Source organism: Histoplasma capsulatum, assembly GCF_000150115.1.
Source record: "Histoplasma capsulatum G186AR genomic scaffold supercont2.1, whole genome shotgun sequence".
NCBI lineage: Eukaryota > Fungi > Ascomycota > Eurotiomycetes > Onygenales > Ajellomycetaceae > Histoplasma > Histoplasma capsulatum.
The window spans coordinates 1062025-1081025 of record NW_025544801.1 but is presented as its reverse complement, the minus strand read 5'-3'; the positions used below and the strand labels follow the sequence as shown (position 1 = coordinate 1081025).

Sequence of the window (19001 nt, the reverse complement as noted above, 5' to 3'; positions counted from 1 at the left end):
AAGCATATGACGCAAGAAAAGGTCGAGGAGGGACATGTCGCGCGCTTCAAAATTTACCTTGGTCGGCACTTCGCTAATGACTGCTGGCATTGTCTACTTTGTCCACTGGACGCAGGAAGCTGACAAGGCTGTATGTTTTGGCTGATTGGACTACGCTATATATGTTTATTTACTCTTGATTGCTGATTTTGGATGCAAATAACTGTTAGGCCATGCATGCCGGTGTGCAACGAGATTTGGAGAACCAGCGGATCAAACGAGAGCGACAAGCGGACTTTGAGATGCAACGGGCACTGGAAGCTGAGTACCGCAAAATCCAAACCGTGTCAGATAACCGAAATGGAGAGAGAATAGACGGTACAACCGGGATGGGCGTCAGTCAGAGCACATCATAGTCGGACGATGTGCTTCAAACTCCGCTTCCCGCCTTGCCAGGACGAGCCATTCGAAGCGGGAAAGCGTACCCACAGCCATTTTGGGTTCCATTCAATTTATTTCCGTTTCGAAAGGGAAATAAACAATTGCCTCTAGCGCAACGATGGCGTCAATGTGGTGAGAAGGGCCATACGGATGCGAGGTGCAATTTAGATCATGCTATTATCCTTCATCCAACACTGGAAGAGAAGGTCTCTGAGCCGAATGGCTTTTCGACCACGGAACGATGGCCAATGCTTCTTTGGTGTCACTTGTACTATATATAGTATACACGATAGAATCCGGTTTGGGGCGGCGTTAAACGGATCATTTTAACAAACTTGTATGATATGCATTATATACCAGAATCAACTGTCTTCACTCATAGTTACATTAGTATGAGATATTTGCTAGATTTTCTGGATCTCAAAGTGGGAATTTGGGACGGTGAATATATCAATAGTTTGTCAGAGCTTATAGACATGGAAGAGTTGTAGCATAACAAGAACCCAACTTTAAACTGAGGGATGAGTTTCATAAATGAATTTGCGGTGTGCTATTCCGTTTACTTGTTGCAAAGTGCCTCGGGGAAAAAGAAATCTTAGGTAGGCCAAAAGATCATGAGCAATGATTGTGACAATGTTCCCGTTCGCAAAGAACTAACTACCCCTCGCGGGGTATTGAATCCTCGTAAACAAGGGCATGGTTGGTATCAGCAGGGGACAGGGCAGTTAACGACATAGGTATCGCATTTCTTGACAATGCTTTGTTCTGGGGAATATAAAACATTGACATTTTAAATCAACAAAGTAATGTGTTTGAGAATCATCATTTGTTTATTCCCAAATGAGCCGTGTGGAGCCAATAAATTGGAAACACACCATTGATGGTTCGCGATGAAAATAATGGGCGTTGATTTGCCCAGCCATTTGCCCGATCTCGGTATTTTTTAGTGCTCAAATGTGCCCTGCTCGTTCTCCATCCTGGCGTCATGCCCACCCGACCCTCCAAACACGCTGTTTTATTCTAAGAATAGCCAGGCAGAAAAAAGACGTCCCAGCGCACTCATTAATGAAACACATTCTCCTTTTCACCAGTTCGAAGTTAAACATTTTATTCATTCGCGTCTCGGCCGGCTTTGTGTTGTTGTGGCAGAGCTGGAGCAATACATGTACAGCGCTCTACGGGGCGCCGAAAAATGGTCTACTTCCTTGGACTGATTACATAGCCTCTCTTAATGGACCACATATTTCCATCACTGCATGACGCAGGTCCGCTAAGAACGTCCCCGCGCCTCCATCATTCGACCGCGCTGAAATGCTGTTGTGGGAGTTCACAATGTGCCTATCTCCAGCATAGTACTGCTGTGCTGGCGGACCTGGAAAAGGACGTTGAAACTGCTGCTCAGCTGGGCCAAGTGTGTAATTATTTCATTCTATGTCTTCATTTCCTCTATCTATTTAGCTTTGCTAGTCGCCATGTGGGTACCTACTGATGCTTTACCTCCCTGTAGGCATTATTACAGCGCCATGAGTCTTACATGACAGATGCAGAACGGGATCGAGGAAAGCTGATATTAGAAATGGAACTTCTTGAGCGGGACAAGTGCCGGGCCCAAACCGAAAATGCGCGGATCGTTCAAGAAAATCGCGAGCTCTTGGGACAGCTGGAGGACATGAACAATTTGGTCGTGGAATCGGATGCTCAAATCAAGACTCTCACGGATACCCTCGAGAGTACGCAGCTCCAGGTTAAACGACTGTCGATTTCAGCGTCGCGGGTAGCCCAACTCGAGTCGCAGATTGTCGCGATGGAGAGAGAACAGGAGGAGCTTCAGGCAAAATTTATTGTTACAAAAGAAGATGAGAAATCAGCTGTCCAACGATGGAGGCAAGCTGAATGTAATTTGCGCAATCTTCAGGATCAACTCGAGAGGATAGAGAAGGAGACGAGGGAGGAACAGGAAAAGCACGTGGAGTTACTTGCACGCATGGAGCGGAGGAGGAATGTTGAACGAGAATTGGATAGCGCTGCAGGTCGACTTAAAGGTGCCGCGGCGGCCTCCTCCCTCGGCCAGAATAAACCAGGGGTGGTTAGCAACTTCGTGCGCGACATTTTACAAGATAATGCAAACCTCCAAATGGGCATCGTCGAGCTCAGGGAAATGCTTCAGAACTCAAATGAGGAGGTGCAGAACCTGCGGGAACAAGTCCTCCTCCATCAACCACTAACCCCGGAGCCGAATGAACGACAGCCCCGACAGAGGGGACTCCCGCTTAGTGTCGAACTGGATGCTAAGTACTCGCCAGTGGCCTCCCAGGAGTTCCACGTCCATCACCATTACCACTGGCCTGTACCTACTGTTTCCCAGCGAAAGGAAAAGGTACAGCTCCCTATCCATCGCCGTCAGAGGAGAAAGAGACCCATGATATCATCTCCGCTTCTCGAGTCCCCGTCTCGCTTTTCCTCGCGGATGTCACCAGTATCACCTCGTCCACACGCTTCCAATTCCTCCACGTCGACCATTCTCTCCCAAACTTCAGTCTCCATTCCTCCATCCTCGAACAACCGCAATTGGTCGACCCCACCCTTCGCTTACGCAGTAGCAGGATCAATGTCGTCGTCAATGCCGAGCTCTCCGCAGTCTGCGTATAGAACCTCGTCAATTTTCGATCGCGTAGACCATGGCTTTGAGTCCTCTCGCCCTACCAGCCCGGAGAGCATTGGGTTTGCATCCCCATCCGTTAGGCCATACAATCATCGCAAAGGATCCTTCGATGTGCCCTTCCGATCGATATCTGGCCCACCTGAGGTACAAGATATGTCTGTAGCTCCTCCAGGTGACAAAGTTCAAGGGCTAGGTGGTAATTTCTCTGCAGATGAGAGTTCACCTTATTTCGAAGCTCCTATCCTGGAAGAGTCAGAAGCTTCGGCTCAAGAAGTCACCAATGAAGATGCAACCCAATCCCAACTATCAACTTGCCCAGCTGAACCCGAACATGAACATGAACCTGAGCCTGAACTCTCGCCACAATTACAGTATCGCACAATAAAACGTGCGTCCTCTCATGACAGTCTCCTCTCCATTTCAGGGATGGATATCCATACGCTTCGCTCCCGGCCATCACAAATGCTCAGCCCTTATGCAGCATTTCCTATCAGAACACCCAGCCGTATCACATCCGCTGGGACGGATGTATCCTTCACTCCTCCCATCATTTCACGAACGAACATCATCGTCCCTACTGTATCCCTTAGCAATGGGGACAAAGGCTCCGACTCACGCTCCCTACTGTCCTTGGTCGCCGCTGCAGCTGCGGCAGACCCAAACGCAACCCCAACAGGCTCCCTGCCGAACAACACCTCTCCTATTCACCATCCAGATGATATCTTCGCATCTCGTCAGGCAACCAGTTTCAGCAAGAAGATTGGTGGGTGGGTTTTTGGCAGATGGGGGATGACTCCAATAGCATCAACTGCAGACTCGCATTCACCCAGATCCTCGCGTCGTTCGTCGTTGGCATCCTCTTCTCGTCCACCAAGGCCGCCATCCATCTCCGCTGTGTCATCTGTATCCACTTCTGTATCCGCTTCATTTGGCTTTTCTTCAACGACTGCGTCAACGACCATGGCCAGACCAACCGGGGTGAACCAAAAGGGTCCTATCCCGGGGCTCCGTCCTCCCGCAAAGGCGCCTACGGCTATACAGCCCCAGGAAATTGATGAGGAGCTACTGCAGGCAACCTTACTCGAGTAACCTTAACTTTGGATGCCCAACTATCACCTACATTCCTTTGCCACGTCCTTGGTCATTTCTGATCGTTTCCCATACTTGCATTTGATACCCAATATGTATGTTTCTTTCGTTATCCTTTCTTCTGATATATCTTTTCATTCAATTCTTTATATAAAGCTTCATCTGATACACAGCTGTTTCGTTCCACTCTTTTCCATCGCACGAGCTACAGTAACACGCTCCCTATATATTAGAGATTTTCCTATGTATTAACGAACATTGAATCTAATGTATTTCTTGCTCTCTTTCAAGTTGACTATAGTGTCTGGGCAATGTTTTTTTATTCTCCAATTTCGATTTTCTTCCTCTCGGACAGATTCTTTGGTTTTAATCAACGGCAGCTTCCTATGCACTGGAGACACTAGCTCCGTTATTTCATATTCATTCTCCCTTGTTTTGTCTATTTTTCTAATATATAACATGGCGCAACCCATAATATCATCCCCATGCATATAATATATTACACAATTACATTTTCATATGAGCTATTACATTTTATTTCCTTCCTCCCCCCCCTCTCGAAATTGTATACATAGAATATATCAGTCCTTTCCCTTACAACCAGACTTTGTGCTATTCACAAACAGAGATTACTAGTTATGCTATTGATAGGAGCCTCTATTTTCCATCCTTGTAAAACCTTGATTCTTAAAATGACATAATGGGAGAGAACTGGGGTTGTTATTTGTTGTCTGTCAACTGTTACACAGATCAATCTGTATGTGCTCTATTCCCTGCGTATGCATGTCCACACAACTAACAACTGATATGCATGCGTCGTCAGCCATTCAAACCCTAACTGTCCAAATTGAGAGCTATCTTATATCCATGCGTGTAACATAGAAGATATAACGGTGTATAATATAGCTATGTATGTATGTATGAGAGCTCGGGAAGGTTAGTTTGGCAGACTGTATCTACATGCGTGTACTGCGTACTGTACTTCCTCAGGCAGTCCTCTGCCAATGTACTTTTCTCCCCAGACTGTAAAAATGGCCCTCCCTCAGCGGCTAGATAATTTAGATGCAGTTCACCTAAACCTCATTCCCCTCATAAATGAATATTCTAGCGGAAAAGAAATAAAAACATACGGTTTCGTGATACATGTACCGTCCACAACGGCAATGGGTTTTGGCTAAAGCTCCAGCCACTCAAATCAATAGTGACAAGGGTACCTACATACGCATAGATACATGGCTAGGTTCGGGCCGAAAGGCGGACACAAGGGGTTGGCTATGCAATGCTGTGCATTGTATATAGGCAGTTTAGATGACGAATTTGCTGTTGGAGTTAGTTAATATGATGCTGTGTGCGGAGGCTACATCATTCATGTGCCTCGGAGGTTGGATTGAGGTAAGGAGAATCCTTACGATCACTATTTTGTTTAAAATTTGAATAGGTTTCAGGTGAACTAGTTTTGGGAAATGGATTCATTTGTCGACTTGGCCTTCAGCAGGAATGGCGGCGTTAAAAGAAACAGTTGTTTCACTAAATTGCATCGCACATTTCTGTAAGCGTTTCTCATTTTTCTATAGATACGCTTGTGGAGAGTTTCTATTGAAACATGCATATAGAGATGCACATATACCTGTGGTAGATTCATCTACCTGATTCGTGCCCGCTTTCCAATATATCTATACCTCTAGCCTACCCATTCATCCCAACTGTCGAAAAGGGCAGATGATACGGCGTAGTCCATGCTCTGCACACAGTTACGACGCACACCAGCACTGCTAGGAAGGGTACTGTGTACAAATACAAATAGAGACAATGGAGGAAATGGAAAAGTCCAAATTGCATTCTATTCTATGAGGATTAGTTGTCAATGCATGTATGTATAGTACAATACATACATGCGTACATATGTATAATGTGTGTTCTTGCTGGGGCAACATGTTTCGAATATGATGGGCTCTGGAGGGATGAAAAAAACAAGAAAGGAGTTGAAAGCACGACGCGATATGAGGCTGGCACTGACGAATATAATGGGATTGTTTGGCTGCATGAGGTAGGGCTTGCGGGCGGGTGGATATGCAGGTATGTTTTGCATATTAAGTTGTACGCATGCATGCCTGTCTCCATTGTCCTTTAGCTGAAGGACATAGGTAAAAGATGGTTTTCGTGCCTTTCCGGCAGGCGGGAGAGAGGGAAATTGTGTTTCTTTGATTTGTGATTCTAAAATATTCTTGTCTGCTTCTATTGCTTCCGCTTCTAGTAACCTCCGACACGAGATACGGATATAAGTAGCTCCGTCGTTTTTGCGAAATGCCCCCGCGAGACATAGTCTAATATTTCTTCTCCGAGAGAAAATAGGAATACGAAAAGGGAGAATAGATGGTACGACCAAGGATTAATCCACTGTCATGTCCACAGAAACTTATTTGATCTATGGACATAGAGCAGGGGTAAATCTAGGTATATCAAACGCAAACTATAATCGGACAGAAGACTTCATAAAGTATGGAACATTCTCAAGGAAGTAAGGGGGCTGAGATCCTGTACGTCCGGATGGGAACGTCAGTTTTGTGGAAAAATCCATCCTGGGATCCTAAGGGTGGAGATTCAAAATCTACCCGATGAGAGTTTAAACCGCTCCATTCTGGCCAAGAGAAGGCCGTCAGCACACTGGCAACGTTTCACGAAGAGGACATGAAATGACGATTTAGATGTAGGGAAATTTATCGCGCACCGCATTTTTTAAGAAAATCATTAAACGTTTCCGGGTTTCGAAGTGTGGCAGATATAATGAACACTTTGATTCCGTGCTTGTCAAATAATTCTCGTAACGTTGATAATAAAAGGGGTACAAGGTCCATGTCATATATCTGCGCATTTATAGAAGTCACAACGCAAATGCGTCGCCATCTTCATCAGCCACTAACGACGATATTGGGAAAATGACTTGAGAGTGTCGCATGCATACCAGATCAGCTCCAAGTGCAACATCAAATGATTGGTACGGTTCTTTTGACGAGGGAGGCTGGTTAGGTTGTAATGGAGTTCCCCATTCCCATATCTCTGCATCGATTCTACTGCGAGAAAGATCGTTCCGGATTGCACAGTCCTTGATGCTAGATATCAATGCAGGGTCTCTGTCCGTAGCCGTCACTCTCCGGGCACCAAGACATTTCAAACAATACATGGAAAGAAGCCCCGTACCACTCCCGAGCTCAACGACATTCTTCTCTTCAATTAGCGACCTGCCTTCCGGGGTTGTAAGGTAAGTGCCAAGATGCAAGGCCGCTTCCCATGTGCGGAATCCGGTAGTTCTCGAAGCAAGTATGAGATTGCGGTTTTCTAACGTTATGACGAATTGATCATTACGGCGTCCGCATGAAGCTTTGGGGGCTGTGTAGCGAATGTAAGACAACTTCTGCGCTTCTTCAAAAGGGGGCAATCGTGGGCAACTGATGAGATCACTATAGCTCCTCATGAGATCATCTAAGACCTCCTGGGAGATTGAGATATCGTCAGGGGAAATGACAAAGAGAAATGTGACAAATCATGGTGGTGGTAAGCCCCTGATTTGCGGTAGCGAAAACGAGAATGAAAGGAGTCATACATCCTCGTCAGTGTTAGAAATTGACTTCTCCAGTTTAGATATAAGCATTTTTAGGACCCGGATACGATAGCCTGGTGGAGGGATAGGCCAAACCAGTGTTTCATCGAACATTCTCTGGTAGATCAGCTGCTGAACAGCGGGTCTGAGAAGAGCATTATTTGGCGGGAAACAGAGGTATTGTGGTTCAAGCAGCTGGAGATACTGAGACACGAGTAAATCCACTTGGCTTTCAATGAGAGGCTGCATCATTATGATAATTATTGCGCGCTGCGTAACTATCAGTGTTGGTGAGGTCTGGAAACAAATCTCAATAGGCCTAACAGAGAAATCTGACCTCATGGAAACTGCCGTATCGGGACTAGTGCGTGGGTGAATGGCCCTAGCCGAGAACCCACATCTGGCAAAATCAAAAATACATCGAAACGCTCAACTTCTTTGACGACAGCGACAACTGACAAACCCCAGCAGCCGACAATCTCCCCCTTCGTCGAAGCAGACTTTTCGAACTGCCGGTGGCTCCCTTCTTGAAATTCTGCAACCATGGCTGAACCTGCGGTGACTCTGCGGACGCGCAAGTTCATCCGGAACCCGCTTTTGGGTAGAAAGCAGATGGTTGTGTAAGTTGCTCTTTTCATTTTTGTGCGAATTCCGAATAGACGCCTTGGGGGATCACGATCGCAATTTTGCAGATGGAAATGCGCGCTTGATTTTTTTATTTTCGGGTTTTAAGATGATACAATGGTTTCCTAACGGGGATTTTCATTATCGCACACATCAGTGACATCCTCCACCCCAACCGTGCCAACATCTCCAAGGATGAGCTCCGTGGGAAACTCTCAGAACTTTACAAGTCCAAAAAGGACCAAGTCTCCGTATTCGGTCTCCGCACGCACTATGGTGGTGGTAAAACCACCGGTTTCGCTCTCATCTACGACTCGACCGAAGCCCTGAAGAAATTTGAACCCCGTTACCGCCTCGTCCGCATCGGAGCTGCGGAGAAGATTGAGAAAGCCAGCAGGCAGCAACGTATGTTTTTGGCATATCCCAATCCTCCGTATTTGGATAATATAAGTTGGGATTTCACTGACAAGTGGATCTACTTGATATACAGGCAAACAAAGGAAAAACCGGTCAAAGAAGTTCCGGGGCACAGAAAAGACCAAGGGACCAAAGAAGGACAAGAAGGGTAAATAGAGGAGGAATCCGTGTTTCTTTGCTTATTTGGTTTTTACGGTGCTCGGCGGAGATATCACGACATGGGATTTTTGATTTAAGGACCCCAAAATGCGCTGGATGAAATTTTTTTCTTTATCTACCTACATCAATGATGTACTTTAGCCGAAAATCAAGCCATTTCGTGAAATAACGCCTTTTCACTCATATTTATTGCCTCACTCCACTACAATTTTGCAGACGGTACATGGACAACCCTTTTTCTCATTTATACGATAATCTATCAAAATTTAGTGGCGATAATGACGGGCAGATCCCCAACCAGCAACAAGGGGACAACAGGCCAACTTCGTTCCACACTAACGAAGTAATGAAAAGGCACTCCACCAAGTACTCCAATCACCGCACGCCATATATTGTCTCAAATATCTTTTGATACCCGAAAAATCGGTACCAGCCATTGGGTATGTTTAGAGATGTAACAAACAACTAGGAAAGAACAGATGTGGTCTAATACACGGTAGGGACGGTTTGTGTGTAAGCCAAAATGCGTCCATTTAAACCGGCAACTTGGAGTTTGCCGACTGCACAAGAGAAAACGAAAAATAGCCCAACGCTTCCATAAAACACGCTTTCTATCTGCGAGTAAAGGAAAGGAGTACACGATTTTGTGCATGTAATTGCGCAGCAAACGAATCAAATCCAACCGTGTCTTTGACATAAGAGAGACAATATCTCACATTTCTAGACATAGGAGATCCGTGCAGGAATAATAACAAGAAAGTATTGCACCTTTTCCAACCATTCCCGTATTAAACTGATATTCGGCACACGCACACAAGCGGGAAACGAGATTCCAAGGAGACTCGTTAACTACCGTTGAGATATATGAACTCGGGGCCGCTAAGACCAAAAAAAAAACCTGAAAAATTAAAGGTTAAAAAATTGTGAATCGAGCTATCCCTAAAAGTTATCTGTTTTGTGAACTGGAAGATTAGACGTCGGGCTCACTGTGGGCTCTGAGCACCTTGATGCCGACGGCTTGAAAGGAGGAAGACGGGTGTACACTTTTCCATTTGACAAAGTACCTGATGAGCTGTGTGCAGACAACATAGTGCTATGGCCATAGGACTGCGCTCCGCAGCTGGTTCGCTGTCGGAGCTCATCGCCCCGGTGGGATGGACCGCTCAGCGTATTCTCTGTAGGAGGGCTGAAACCCGCCACTGACTCCGTTCCCGAGAATGTTGTTGAAGGCATTGTTGTGGCTGGGGGATTGCTGGATAGGACGTACCCGAATCCCATATCAGTGGGTCCTATCAAGGGCTTGCTAGTACTTGGCGAATTTGCACTGTTGGCCATGGTAGATGGCGTCGTCGTTGTCCTCATCGTGTTCTGCTGACTGCTTGACGACAAACCCTCCAATGGCGAATGGCTTGAGGATCTGGCATTCAACCCTGGGCTAGTTCCATAGGAAGGAAGCGAAGTCTCTGGCGAATGAGCGTTCATTGTACTCCCGTTATCACGGCCATTTCGACTCGCTGCAGGGTTTGGCAATATCCTGTCAGACCCTGATGACGATGATGACATTGCGCTGAGAAGGCCATGTGCGGAACGAAGTTCGGTTGATACGGATGCGGGAGGTTGCGTTTGCGTCATGTAGTTGTAATTTGACCCAAGGGTGGGATGGCCATCTTGGTCATGGTAAATATCTTCATTTGGGGTTTTGCCAACTGGAGAGGTCCGAGGGCTTCCTGTGAATGAATAGTAACTGGAGCTTCCTGAGGAATCGGTGTTAGGAAGAATGTATGGTGGAGATGATACGCTGTACGGGGAGGAATCGCCTTCGTAGTTGACAGAGATATACGGGCTCCTCGAAATTGGAGCAAACTGGGTTGCTTGATCATAAGCACATTGAGACTTTGAATATTGCGGGAATGTGGGAGCCATCGAATGGATTGAGATTGAGTTGGTTCTGCTGCTAACCTGTGCCTCATATCCTGTGTTGCTTACAAAGGGGCCACCCAGGGGCCCGGCACCCGGATATGGCCAGGAGCAACCGTAATGTGATTTGGTCTGAGTATTGAACGAATTGACCTGTGTTTCGTTAGCAACAACTGCGATCATTGTATACACGGCTGTTATTAAATAGGGTATGTCAACAAACCCGCAAAAATTGGCAACCCTGCGTTCCTGCGTTCCGACAGTTAGTACATTGGCCATTGCCAATGTCCCCACTACATTTGATCTTTCTTCGTCGACATCGGCCGCACTTCAATAAAAATGATAAGCAACGAACCGATAAATAGAGGGATGGGTATTTTAGCTGCATCAATGGACCTACAGCAACCGGAATACGCCGGCGAGCAGATGTACCGCTGCTCTTCATCTCTGGTTCTGTTGTCGAGCATATTCGATTACTATATCCACCCGCGGGTTGTTGAGCATCTCCTCGCAGTGGCTGGGAAACTGGGTAGCTCATTCCCCGTGCAGAATTCCGACAGAATTGCAAGTCTTCCTGGGTTTCGTAGTAAGCTGGAGGCATAATATATTCTGTCCGCTTTTGTTGCAAGCAAGCAAAGATCAGAAGATATGGCCGCTCCTATATGTCCCTAGCTCACCCTGCGTGTAACAATCGACAAGCTTCGGGAAGGCGAGCAAGAAACAATTTTGAAAGGGAAGAGTAATATTGGGTATCCTTAATATATCCTAGCCATAGCTGGGAATAAAGCAAGTTGGGCAACGTATCAGGGCATGGTGTAGGTTTTAAAGATGTTGTGCAGGTATATCTGCCAAATTTTTCTCTGGTAGTTTCCATCCCTTACTTCAAAGGCATATGCAGGACTCTGGAGGCGATAAACCTGACCATAGTTTTGCCGGGGTTACCCATTATGTCCAGTTTATTATTAGCAAGTTAGTTTGATGGTACATATTCTCTAATAAGTTCCACGGTGTTCCCATGTATCAACCCGATACGTTCTGCTTCCTGGACGCAGGGTTCGTAGCTGAAGAAAGTCGTGCAGCTTATTTGAATAACAGGGTTGTTAGGCTTGAGTGCCCAGTGCCACGGAAAAAGTGTCCCAATTGTATTTCACACGCTGGACGCCATCCTCATGGTGGGTGATGAAGTGATACCGTAAAATGCAGCGTGACCATTGGGAAATCGAGTGTAGTAGAAAAGAGGATAAATAGTCCATCCAAAATTGGACGAAGAAAAATATTCAGAAAGCAAAAATTATATTCTATTCAGAACAGAATTGGCCGTGTACACAGACGGAGAAACAAACAAAGAATAATAGATAAGAAAAAAACATAAAATAGGTTTAAACAGGCGAGACGGGTGCAGAGGTGACTTTGATTCGAGCAAGTAGCCGAAAGCGAAAAGCGTTTGCCAGTGCAAAAATGCAGATGCTGATTGAGTTGTTTGCTCCTTGCTGATCAAAGCACAGAGCAAACATCCGCCGCTGTCACTCGTAAAACGGCATTTACCACATGAATCGCTGTCGTGATGCTCAGTAAAAGCTCCAGTGCAAATAGGTGTAATATGTACCAGCAAGAGATGATGAGACCTAAGGCACTACAACACCAATACTGCTCCCGTGTGAGGATCTTGGCGATGACCGCGGCAAAACGCTCATTCAAACATCAGATTGGAATGATATGCTAGCATTCCGCTCCAGGTGATATAATTTAAATCACTGCAGTAACCTGAAAATAATATATTCCAAGAAAGGGGCCTGTGAGGAGAAGTAAAAATGACGGGTTCTAGATTGTGTCTTCTTCAGATCGGTTTGGTTTGGTTGATGATATGTATCATTGTGTGTTCTACCGTGATTGGAGGAATTCAACGGCTTCCAGGAAAAGGAACGCACAGGACGCTACCAGGACGGCTAAATATTGTTTTCAGTTCCCAGGGCTTTTATGAAGAAACAGAGTATGTAAGATATATTCCACTTATATGTATGTGCCATTTATAAGCGATGTGAAACCACAGCACAGCTGGGACAAATAAGCGCGGAGTCCTGCTGAAGATTTATGTTTCACCAAGGAGAATCAAGTTATGCTTTGCCATGCCAGTCAGAAAATGGTTCTCATGCTAAATTCTTCGTATACACCGTTTCGAAAATGTTCGTGTCCACATGGACAAAAAGAAAACCCTGTAGATTAGCTAATGTAAACGATGAGGAAGTATTGAAATCAACAGGTTGGGGTCCTGCTGGGTCCCGGGAAGCGGGAAGCTCCCCTGGAAGGTTAATGTATATTACAGCCTCATGCATGAGGCTTGAATGGACTGATGGTAAGACCCATCAAACAGCATTGCTGTCATTAGGCCCCATAGATTGCCCGGCCCGCCCTCCACGTGCACGCAGCAATCGCAAAACATACAAGATGAAATGGTTGGGGTTAAACATATTAGAAAATCTCATGCGAGTAAACAGGGTTTCAACGGTCGGTGAAACGGTTGAAAGCTGAATATTTATTGAGGCGAACCAGGACTGTACTGAGGTAAGGCCCTTGATTGAACACGAGGGACATTTTCTTCTTTTCGGCTTTTTCCTTTTTAAAAAACAGTTTGACTTGCATTGACCCTCTGTCAATCAAAAGTATGTGACGAACCGTTGACATCTCGCGCCGCTGCAATTGGAATTGGGAGGGCCATCAGCATTGGAGTCGGAACGGTATTCCGCGAGAGGGCAGGACAACAAACAACTCTCGAATTCATAGATATACACCGTCTTAAATGAACTCGTCAGGTATAAATGAAACGTGGGAGCCCCATAGTATGCTTACAAAATTGTTTGAGAACCCTCATCGGGATAACCCGGAAGAAAGGCATTTGCTAAAGGGTTAATAGATAGCTGAGCAGATAACCGATCATATATGTAAACACAGATCATCATAAAACATCATAGAATACCATATTGTTCCGTGTTGTAACATATCTTGCAAGGAGAATATAAAATACAGAAGATGGGAAATCGGGGATAGGTCATCGCGTGCAACTCGACACGGCAAAAACAGTGCAGCCCCAGTCTGATTGGCCTAACCCAAAGCGGCCAAACCCGCACCGTCGTCATTCCGGGATATCTCCAAGCTCTGCTTGAGCCTCACTTCCTCACCTCCTCACACGAAAACATCGCGAATCCCGCGAACCCCGGAAACAACCACGCCTTGAAGCAAGCTTTTGCACCGCGAACTATATAGCGATATGACTCACGTCCTTCCCCCACCCAATTTCACAATTAACACACCCCATGACTGAAGTAATCAGTTGCCTCACTCTTACCCTGGCTCGATATCTTCGCGACCATGAGCGTCATCTTGGAGACTTCCTTGGGTGATATCGTTATAGATCTTTTGATCGATTCTTCCCCCAAAGCTTGTGAGAAGTAAGTGGGAAGCCCTGCCTATAACCCTGTCCTTGGTATTTTACGTCTCCCATGTTGTACAAAGGTGAAGTGGCTGAAGGGGAAAACTAAGATTTCCAAACCATTGCGATCCAGTTTTTTGAAGTTATGCAAGGTCAAGTATTACAATTTTTCACCGGTATACAACGTCCAGAAGAATTTCTCCTTCCAAACTGGCGACCCTATTGGCCCTGACTCCAAAGATAGCGATGGAGGGTCTTCTATCTGGGGCCTCCTCAATGGGCCTTCGCGAAGAACATTTCTAATCGAGTTGCCGCCCAAGATGAAGCATGCAGAACGTGGCACGGTTAGCATGGCTACGGTCCCTTCCACAAAAGATCCTGACGAGCGCCTTGCCGCCAGTCAGTTCATCATAACTCTTGGAGATAATCTGGACTATCTCGATGGGAAAGCTGCTATATTTGGGAAGGTGGTAGAGGGATTCGATGTCTTGGAGAAGATTAATGATGCGTTCATTGATGATAAGGGGCGTCCACTTAAAGATATCCGAATTCGGCATACGGTGATCTTAGACGACCCATTTGATGACCCTCCAGGTCTTGTGGTACCCACAGAGAGCCCGCTCCCTTCGAAGGCGCAACTGGCGACGGTAATGATTGCAGACGATGAAGAGTTGGACGAAAACATTGATGAGGAGGCGGTGGAAAAGCTACGGCGGGAACGCGAGGCTCGGGCGCAGGCGTTAACCTTAGAAATGGTTGGGGATTTGCCGTTTGCTGAGGTTAAGCCACCAGAGAACGTGCTCTTCGTATGCAAACTAAATCCTGTAACTCAAGGTACGTGGTCACATTTTTTCTTTACGCTCTTGTAGTGAGCCGCCAGACCAAACTAACCGCAATAGATGAGGATCTTCATCTCATTTTTAGTCGATTTGGACCGATCCTCTCCTGTGAGGTGATAAGGGATAAGCGGACAGGCGACAGTCTGCAGTATGCATTTATCGAATTTGAGAACCAAAAGGACTGTGAACAAGCTTATTTTAAAATGCAAGGTGTTTTGATTGATGACCATCGAATCCATGTCGACTTCTCTCAAAGTGTGAGTTCGCCTGCTACCATGCTACAACGTACTTTGTATGCCAGCTTGTTGATTTTCCACCTAGGTTTCGAAATTATCAGATAGTTGGCGAAATGCCACAAATTCCAAGAGAGCCAGTCAACAGGGTGGGTTTGGGGGAATATCCGGCTTAGAGAAGCGGCGTCAATACAGAGCTTCCGAGGCGCCAGGACGAGATGGTTATGGAATGGTATTCGATAAAGAGGATATGCGCAGGAGGGGGGATATTGAATCTTACAGGCGTTCTCGGAGTCGAAGCCCAGCCAGACGACATAGACATCGGAGCAGGTCTCCATCGCGTCGCCGGTATGAAGATGATGGTGTTGGACGGTACCGACAGAGCAAGGACTCCTGGAGATACAAGCGGGAAAGCGAAGGGCGTCCGCGGTGACAAATAGCCATCTCCTGTAAATTCAATGCCCGATGTGCAATATATTCTCCTTGTCATTTAAAAATTTGTCTCCGTAGAAAAGTTAAAACGGGAAATGTTCGCTCTGAAAGTTCCTGAGTTTTGAGCTGGATCGTGTTCGTTGCGCCACTGTGATTGAGCCACCCAAGCAGCCAAGCCAGCAGGATCAGGCCAGGGTTGGGCTGGCTTGCGCCCACCATGTCTTAAAAGCGCGCTGCTCAGCCTCTGGCACTATCGAATAATTTTCATTTTTGTCTCTCCCCCTGGCAATGACCCTAACAGGGGAGTGAATGCTTGTTGGATTTGGCTGAAGCACCTGAAGTTCATGAACCCCAGTTCCCGCTGACATCACACGCCAAAAATACATATTTGTTTGGTGGGGTTTCAGCTAAGGCTTCGCGTTTGTGCCATCGAACTCTTTGTTGGCTTTATTTATATAACTTCAACTCCATTCCCTTTTTTGCTTGTTTTTTTGAAGATAAAACCATCAATTAACCAGCACCCGAACCATTCTACCTTCTCCCGTATTACCTGCTAATTTGTAATTTGCTACAATGTCCATGCCCATGTCAAATATCAACGACCACCTCCACCTTGGTGGAAAGGAAGACCCAGCTCTACCCCGCGAGCCAACGCGGGATGAGGTCAATGCCCTGAAACAAAAATACGAAAATGCAGGACAGGAGCAAGTGTTTGCCTTCTTCGATGAGCTGAAATCTACCGAAAAAGCCCAACTCTTCCAGCAGCTTTCCAAGTTCGATCCAAACCGCATCAACGAGCTTGCCAACAAAGCACTCAACCCTGCTGCCGCCTCACAGGACGGTAAAAAAGCCACCCTCGAACCTCTACCAGAATCTTCGACGGCATCCATGATCGATTCAGATACCGATTGTCTACCGCGATTCTACGCATCCGGGTTACAATTGATTGCCGCCAACAAGGTAGCCGTTGTGCTGATGGCTGGCGGCCAGGGAACTCGGTTAGGCAGCGCTGCTCCAAAGGGTTGCTTTGATATTGGGCTGCCAAGCAAAAAGTCGCTTTTCCAGATACAGGCGGAGAGAATTATAAAGCTGCAAAAATTGGCCCGGGAGTCATCTGGTAAAGATAACGTGGTTATTCCGTGGTATGTAATGACCAGTGGGCCAACTCGACAGCCAACCCAGTCGTTCTTTGAGGAGCATAACTTCTTTGGCCTGGATAAGAAAAACGTTATAATCTTTGAGCAAGGCGTGCTACCCTGCATATCTAACGAAGGCAAAATATTAATGGAAAGCAAGTCAAAGGTATATATATCATGTTTCCTTTTTTTGGGGGGATTCTACCAGCCGTCTTCCTACGCTTCCCGTGCCTTCCCCCGTGCTTCCCATCGTGTTATTGTTATTTTCTTATCCTAACTAACATGCATGATGCAAAATAGGTCGCCGTGGCACCTGACGGTAATGGTGGCATATACCAAGCGCTTTTAACGTGGGGCATCCGAACAGACATGAAGAATAGAGGCATCGAGCATATCCATGCTTACTGCGTCGACAATTGCCTTGTGAAGGTTGCCGACCCTATCTTCCTCGGTTTTGCGGCATCCAAGGGAGTTGACATCGCTACTAAAGTCGTACGCAAGCGGAATGCTACCGAGTCTGTCGGCCTGATCCTGTTGAGAAATGGAAAGCCAGATGTTGTGGAATACTCCGAAATAGACAAGGAAACTGCTGAAGCCCAGGATCCGAAACACCCTGATGTCCTCAAGTTCCGTGCAGCGAATATTGTGAACCATTACTACTCATTCCATTTCCTCGAATCCATCGAAGTCTGGGCACCCAACTTGCCACACCATGTTGCTCGCAAGAAAATCCCTTGCATCGATACTAAGACAGGGGATGTCATTAAACCCGAGAGACCCAATGGGATCAAATTAGAACAGTTTGTTTTCGACGTATTTCCATTACTACCCCTTGACAAATTTGCATCCATTGAAGTTAAGCGGGAAGATGAATTTTCGCCATTGAAAAACGCTCGGGGCAAAGGGGAGGATGACCCCGATACCAGCAAGAGGGATATCATGCGCCAGGGTGCGCGGTGGATTCGAGCTGCAGGCGGCGTTGTCGAGGCTGAATCGGATGAAACGTCTGGCGTTGAAGTTTCTCCTCTGATAAGCTACGTAAGAAGACGCCCTCCACTTTGTTTCTTCTATTACACGGCCGGCCCTAAACAAACACTGACCATAAAACTAATTCATGTAGGCTGGAGAGGGACTGGACTTCCTGAAAGGTAGAACTATCAAAGCACCAGCGGTAATTGAACGCGAGACTGCAGGCGCTTGAATCAAACATCAAAATCGATTTCGGTAACAACACTCATTACGATACCACCAGGTAAAACAGCGTATTTCCACAAGTCCGGCATTAATCGGACGATTGGGGAGGGTATTTGTTAGACATCCAGCATTATTTGACTACTGCACGAAGGGGAAAACACCTATATTCTTTCTACTAATATTTAACATCGCGGCAATTCAACGAAATATTTTCCAAGTAAAATAGTCATGTACCAGCATACAGCTGAACGTTAGTTAGAACAGTGCTGGAGACATGGTCATATACGTGACAGTGTTGTCTCAATCCTTTCTGATTCTCGGGTTAAACCCTATCCCTAATTAATCCTAACCGGCGTATTAGTAATATGTGTAGAATATGTGCTCCATAGTATGAGTCCATTCAAAACTGGGTGATGATCCACTCTCAAGAAGTAGCCCCCGAATTTGGAACTACCTTCTCCTGCTCACTTTTACAAACAGAAATATCAGTTTAGCAGGTTTTTTGTTATCCGATTCCCAGAGCCTTGGGAAGGAATCAGCGCTAATCCCGTTTCGGCTTGGTCGGCAAGCTTCCAAAAGATTTTCTCATTTCTGCTTTCCCCAGCCCGACAACTTCTTGTCTCGAGCTTGCAACCACATATTGACAACAGTTGTGTCTCTTTACACCCTGGAAGGAATTTTTCTGTGGCCTGGTGGGACCGGAGAGAAGAAGTGAGGGCTTTAGATTGGCGTGCCGAGTTGTCAGTAAGTTCCTCCCCCTTTTATCATCCCTTATTTTGTGCAAAAGCCGACCCTGATCTTGGGGATTTATTCGAGAACGCTCCCTGGCATTCATAGTACCTAGGGAAGCACGA

At 46.2% G+C, this 19001-nt stretch overlaps 7 protein-coding genes across 7 annotated transcripts; 5 read left to right on the top strand and 2 right to left on the bottom strand.

The window, feature by feature from the left end:
• Positions 1-34: 34 nt before the first annotated feature.
• On the top strand, positions 35-395 carry HCBG_00332 (uncharacterized protein; the record flags this gene model as incomplete). The annotated part of the gene is made up of 2 exons (XM_045427382.1): positions 35-130; positions 210-395. 2 exons carry the CDS (start codon positions 35-37, stop codon positions 393-395), a joined length of 282 nt encoding a protein of 93 aa, XP_045291357.1.
• Positions 396-1651: 1256 nt separating this feature from the next.
• HCBG_00331 (uncharacterized protein) lies at positions 1652-4260 on the top strand (the record flags this gene model as incomplete). Its single annotated transcript, XM_045427381.1, has 2 exons — positions 1652-1831; positions 1928-4260. 2 exons carry the CDS (start codon positions 1652-1654, stop codon positions 4169-4171), a joined length of 2424 nt encoding a protein of 807 aa, XP_045291356.1.
• Positions 4261-6681: 2421 nt separating this feature from the next.
• On the bottom strand, positions 6682-8021 carry HCBG_00330 (protein-lysine N-methyltransferase; the record flags this gene model as incomplete). The annotated part of the gene is made up of 4 exons (XM_045427380.1): positions 6682-6779; positions 6900-7035; positions 7134-7661; positions 7773-8021. 4 exons carry the CDS (start codon positions 8019-8021, stop codon positions 6682-6684), a joined length of 1011 nt encoding a protein of 336 aa, XP_045291355.1.
• A 188-nt stretch (positions 8022-8209) lies between these two features.
• On the top strand, positions 8210-9153 carry HCBG_00329 (40S ribosomal protein S24; the record flags this gene model as incomplete). The annotated part of the gene is made up of 3 exons (XM_045427379.1): positions 8210-8389; positions 8551-8798; positions 8884-9153. The coding sequence occupies 3 exons, from the start codon at positions 8313-8315 to the stop codon at positions 8964-8966; spliced, it is 408 nt and encodes a 135-aa protein (XP_045291354.1).
• A 755-nt stretch (positions 9154-9908) lies between these two features.
• Positions 9909-11487, bottom strand: HCBG_00328 (uncharacterized protein; the record flags this gene model as incomplete). The annotated part of the gene is made up of 3 exons (XM_045427378.1): positions 9909-9919; positions 10034-11039; positions 11287-11487. 3 exons carry the CDS (start codon positions 11485-11487, stop codon positions 9909-9911), a joined length of 1218 nt encoding a protein of 405 aa, XP_045291353.1.
• Positions 11488-14080: 2593 nt separating this feature from the next.
• On the top strand, positions 14081-15974 carry HCBG_00327 (peptidyl-prolyl cis-trans isomerase-like protein 4; the record flags this gene model as incomplete). The annotated part of the gene is made up of 5 exons (XM_045427377.1): positions 14081-14332; positions 14447-14489; positions 14634-15147; positions 15213-15409; positions 15474-15974. 5 exons carry the CDS (start codon positions 14253-14255, stop codon positions 15816-15818), a joined length of 1179 nt encoding a protein of 392 aa, XP_045291352.1.
• A 416-nt stretch (positions 15975-16390) lies between these two features.
• HCBG_00326 (UDP-N-acetylglucosamine pyrophosphorylase) lies at positions 16391-18154 on the top strand (the record flags this gene model as incomplete). Its single annotated transcript, XM_045427376.1, has 3 exons — positions 16391-17119; positions 17254-17991; positions 18074-18154. The coding sequence occupies 3 exons, from the start codon at positions 16391-16393 to the stop codon at positions 18152-18154; spliced, it is 1548 nt and encodes a 515-aa protein (XP_045291351.1).
• Positions 18155-19001: the final 847 nt, after the last annotated feature.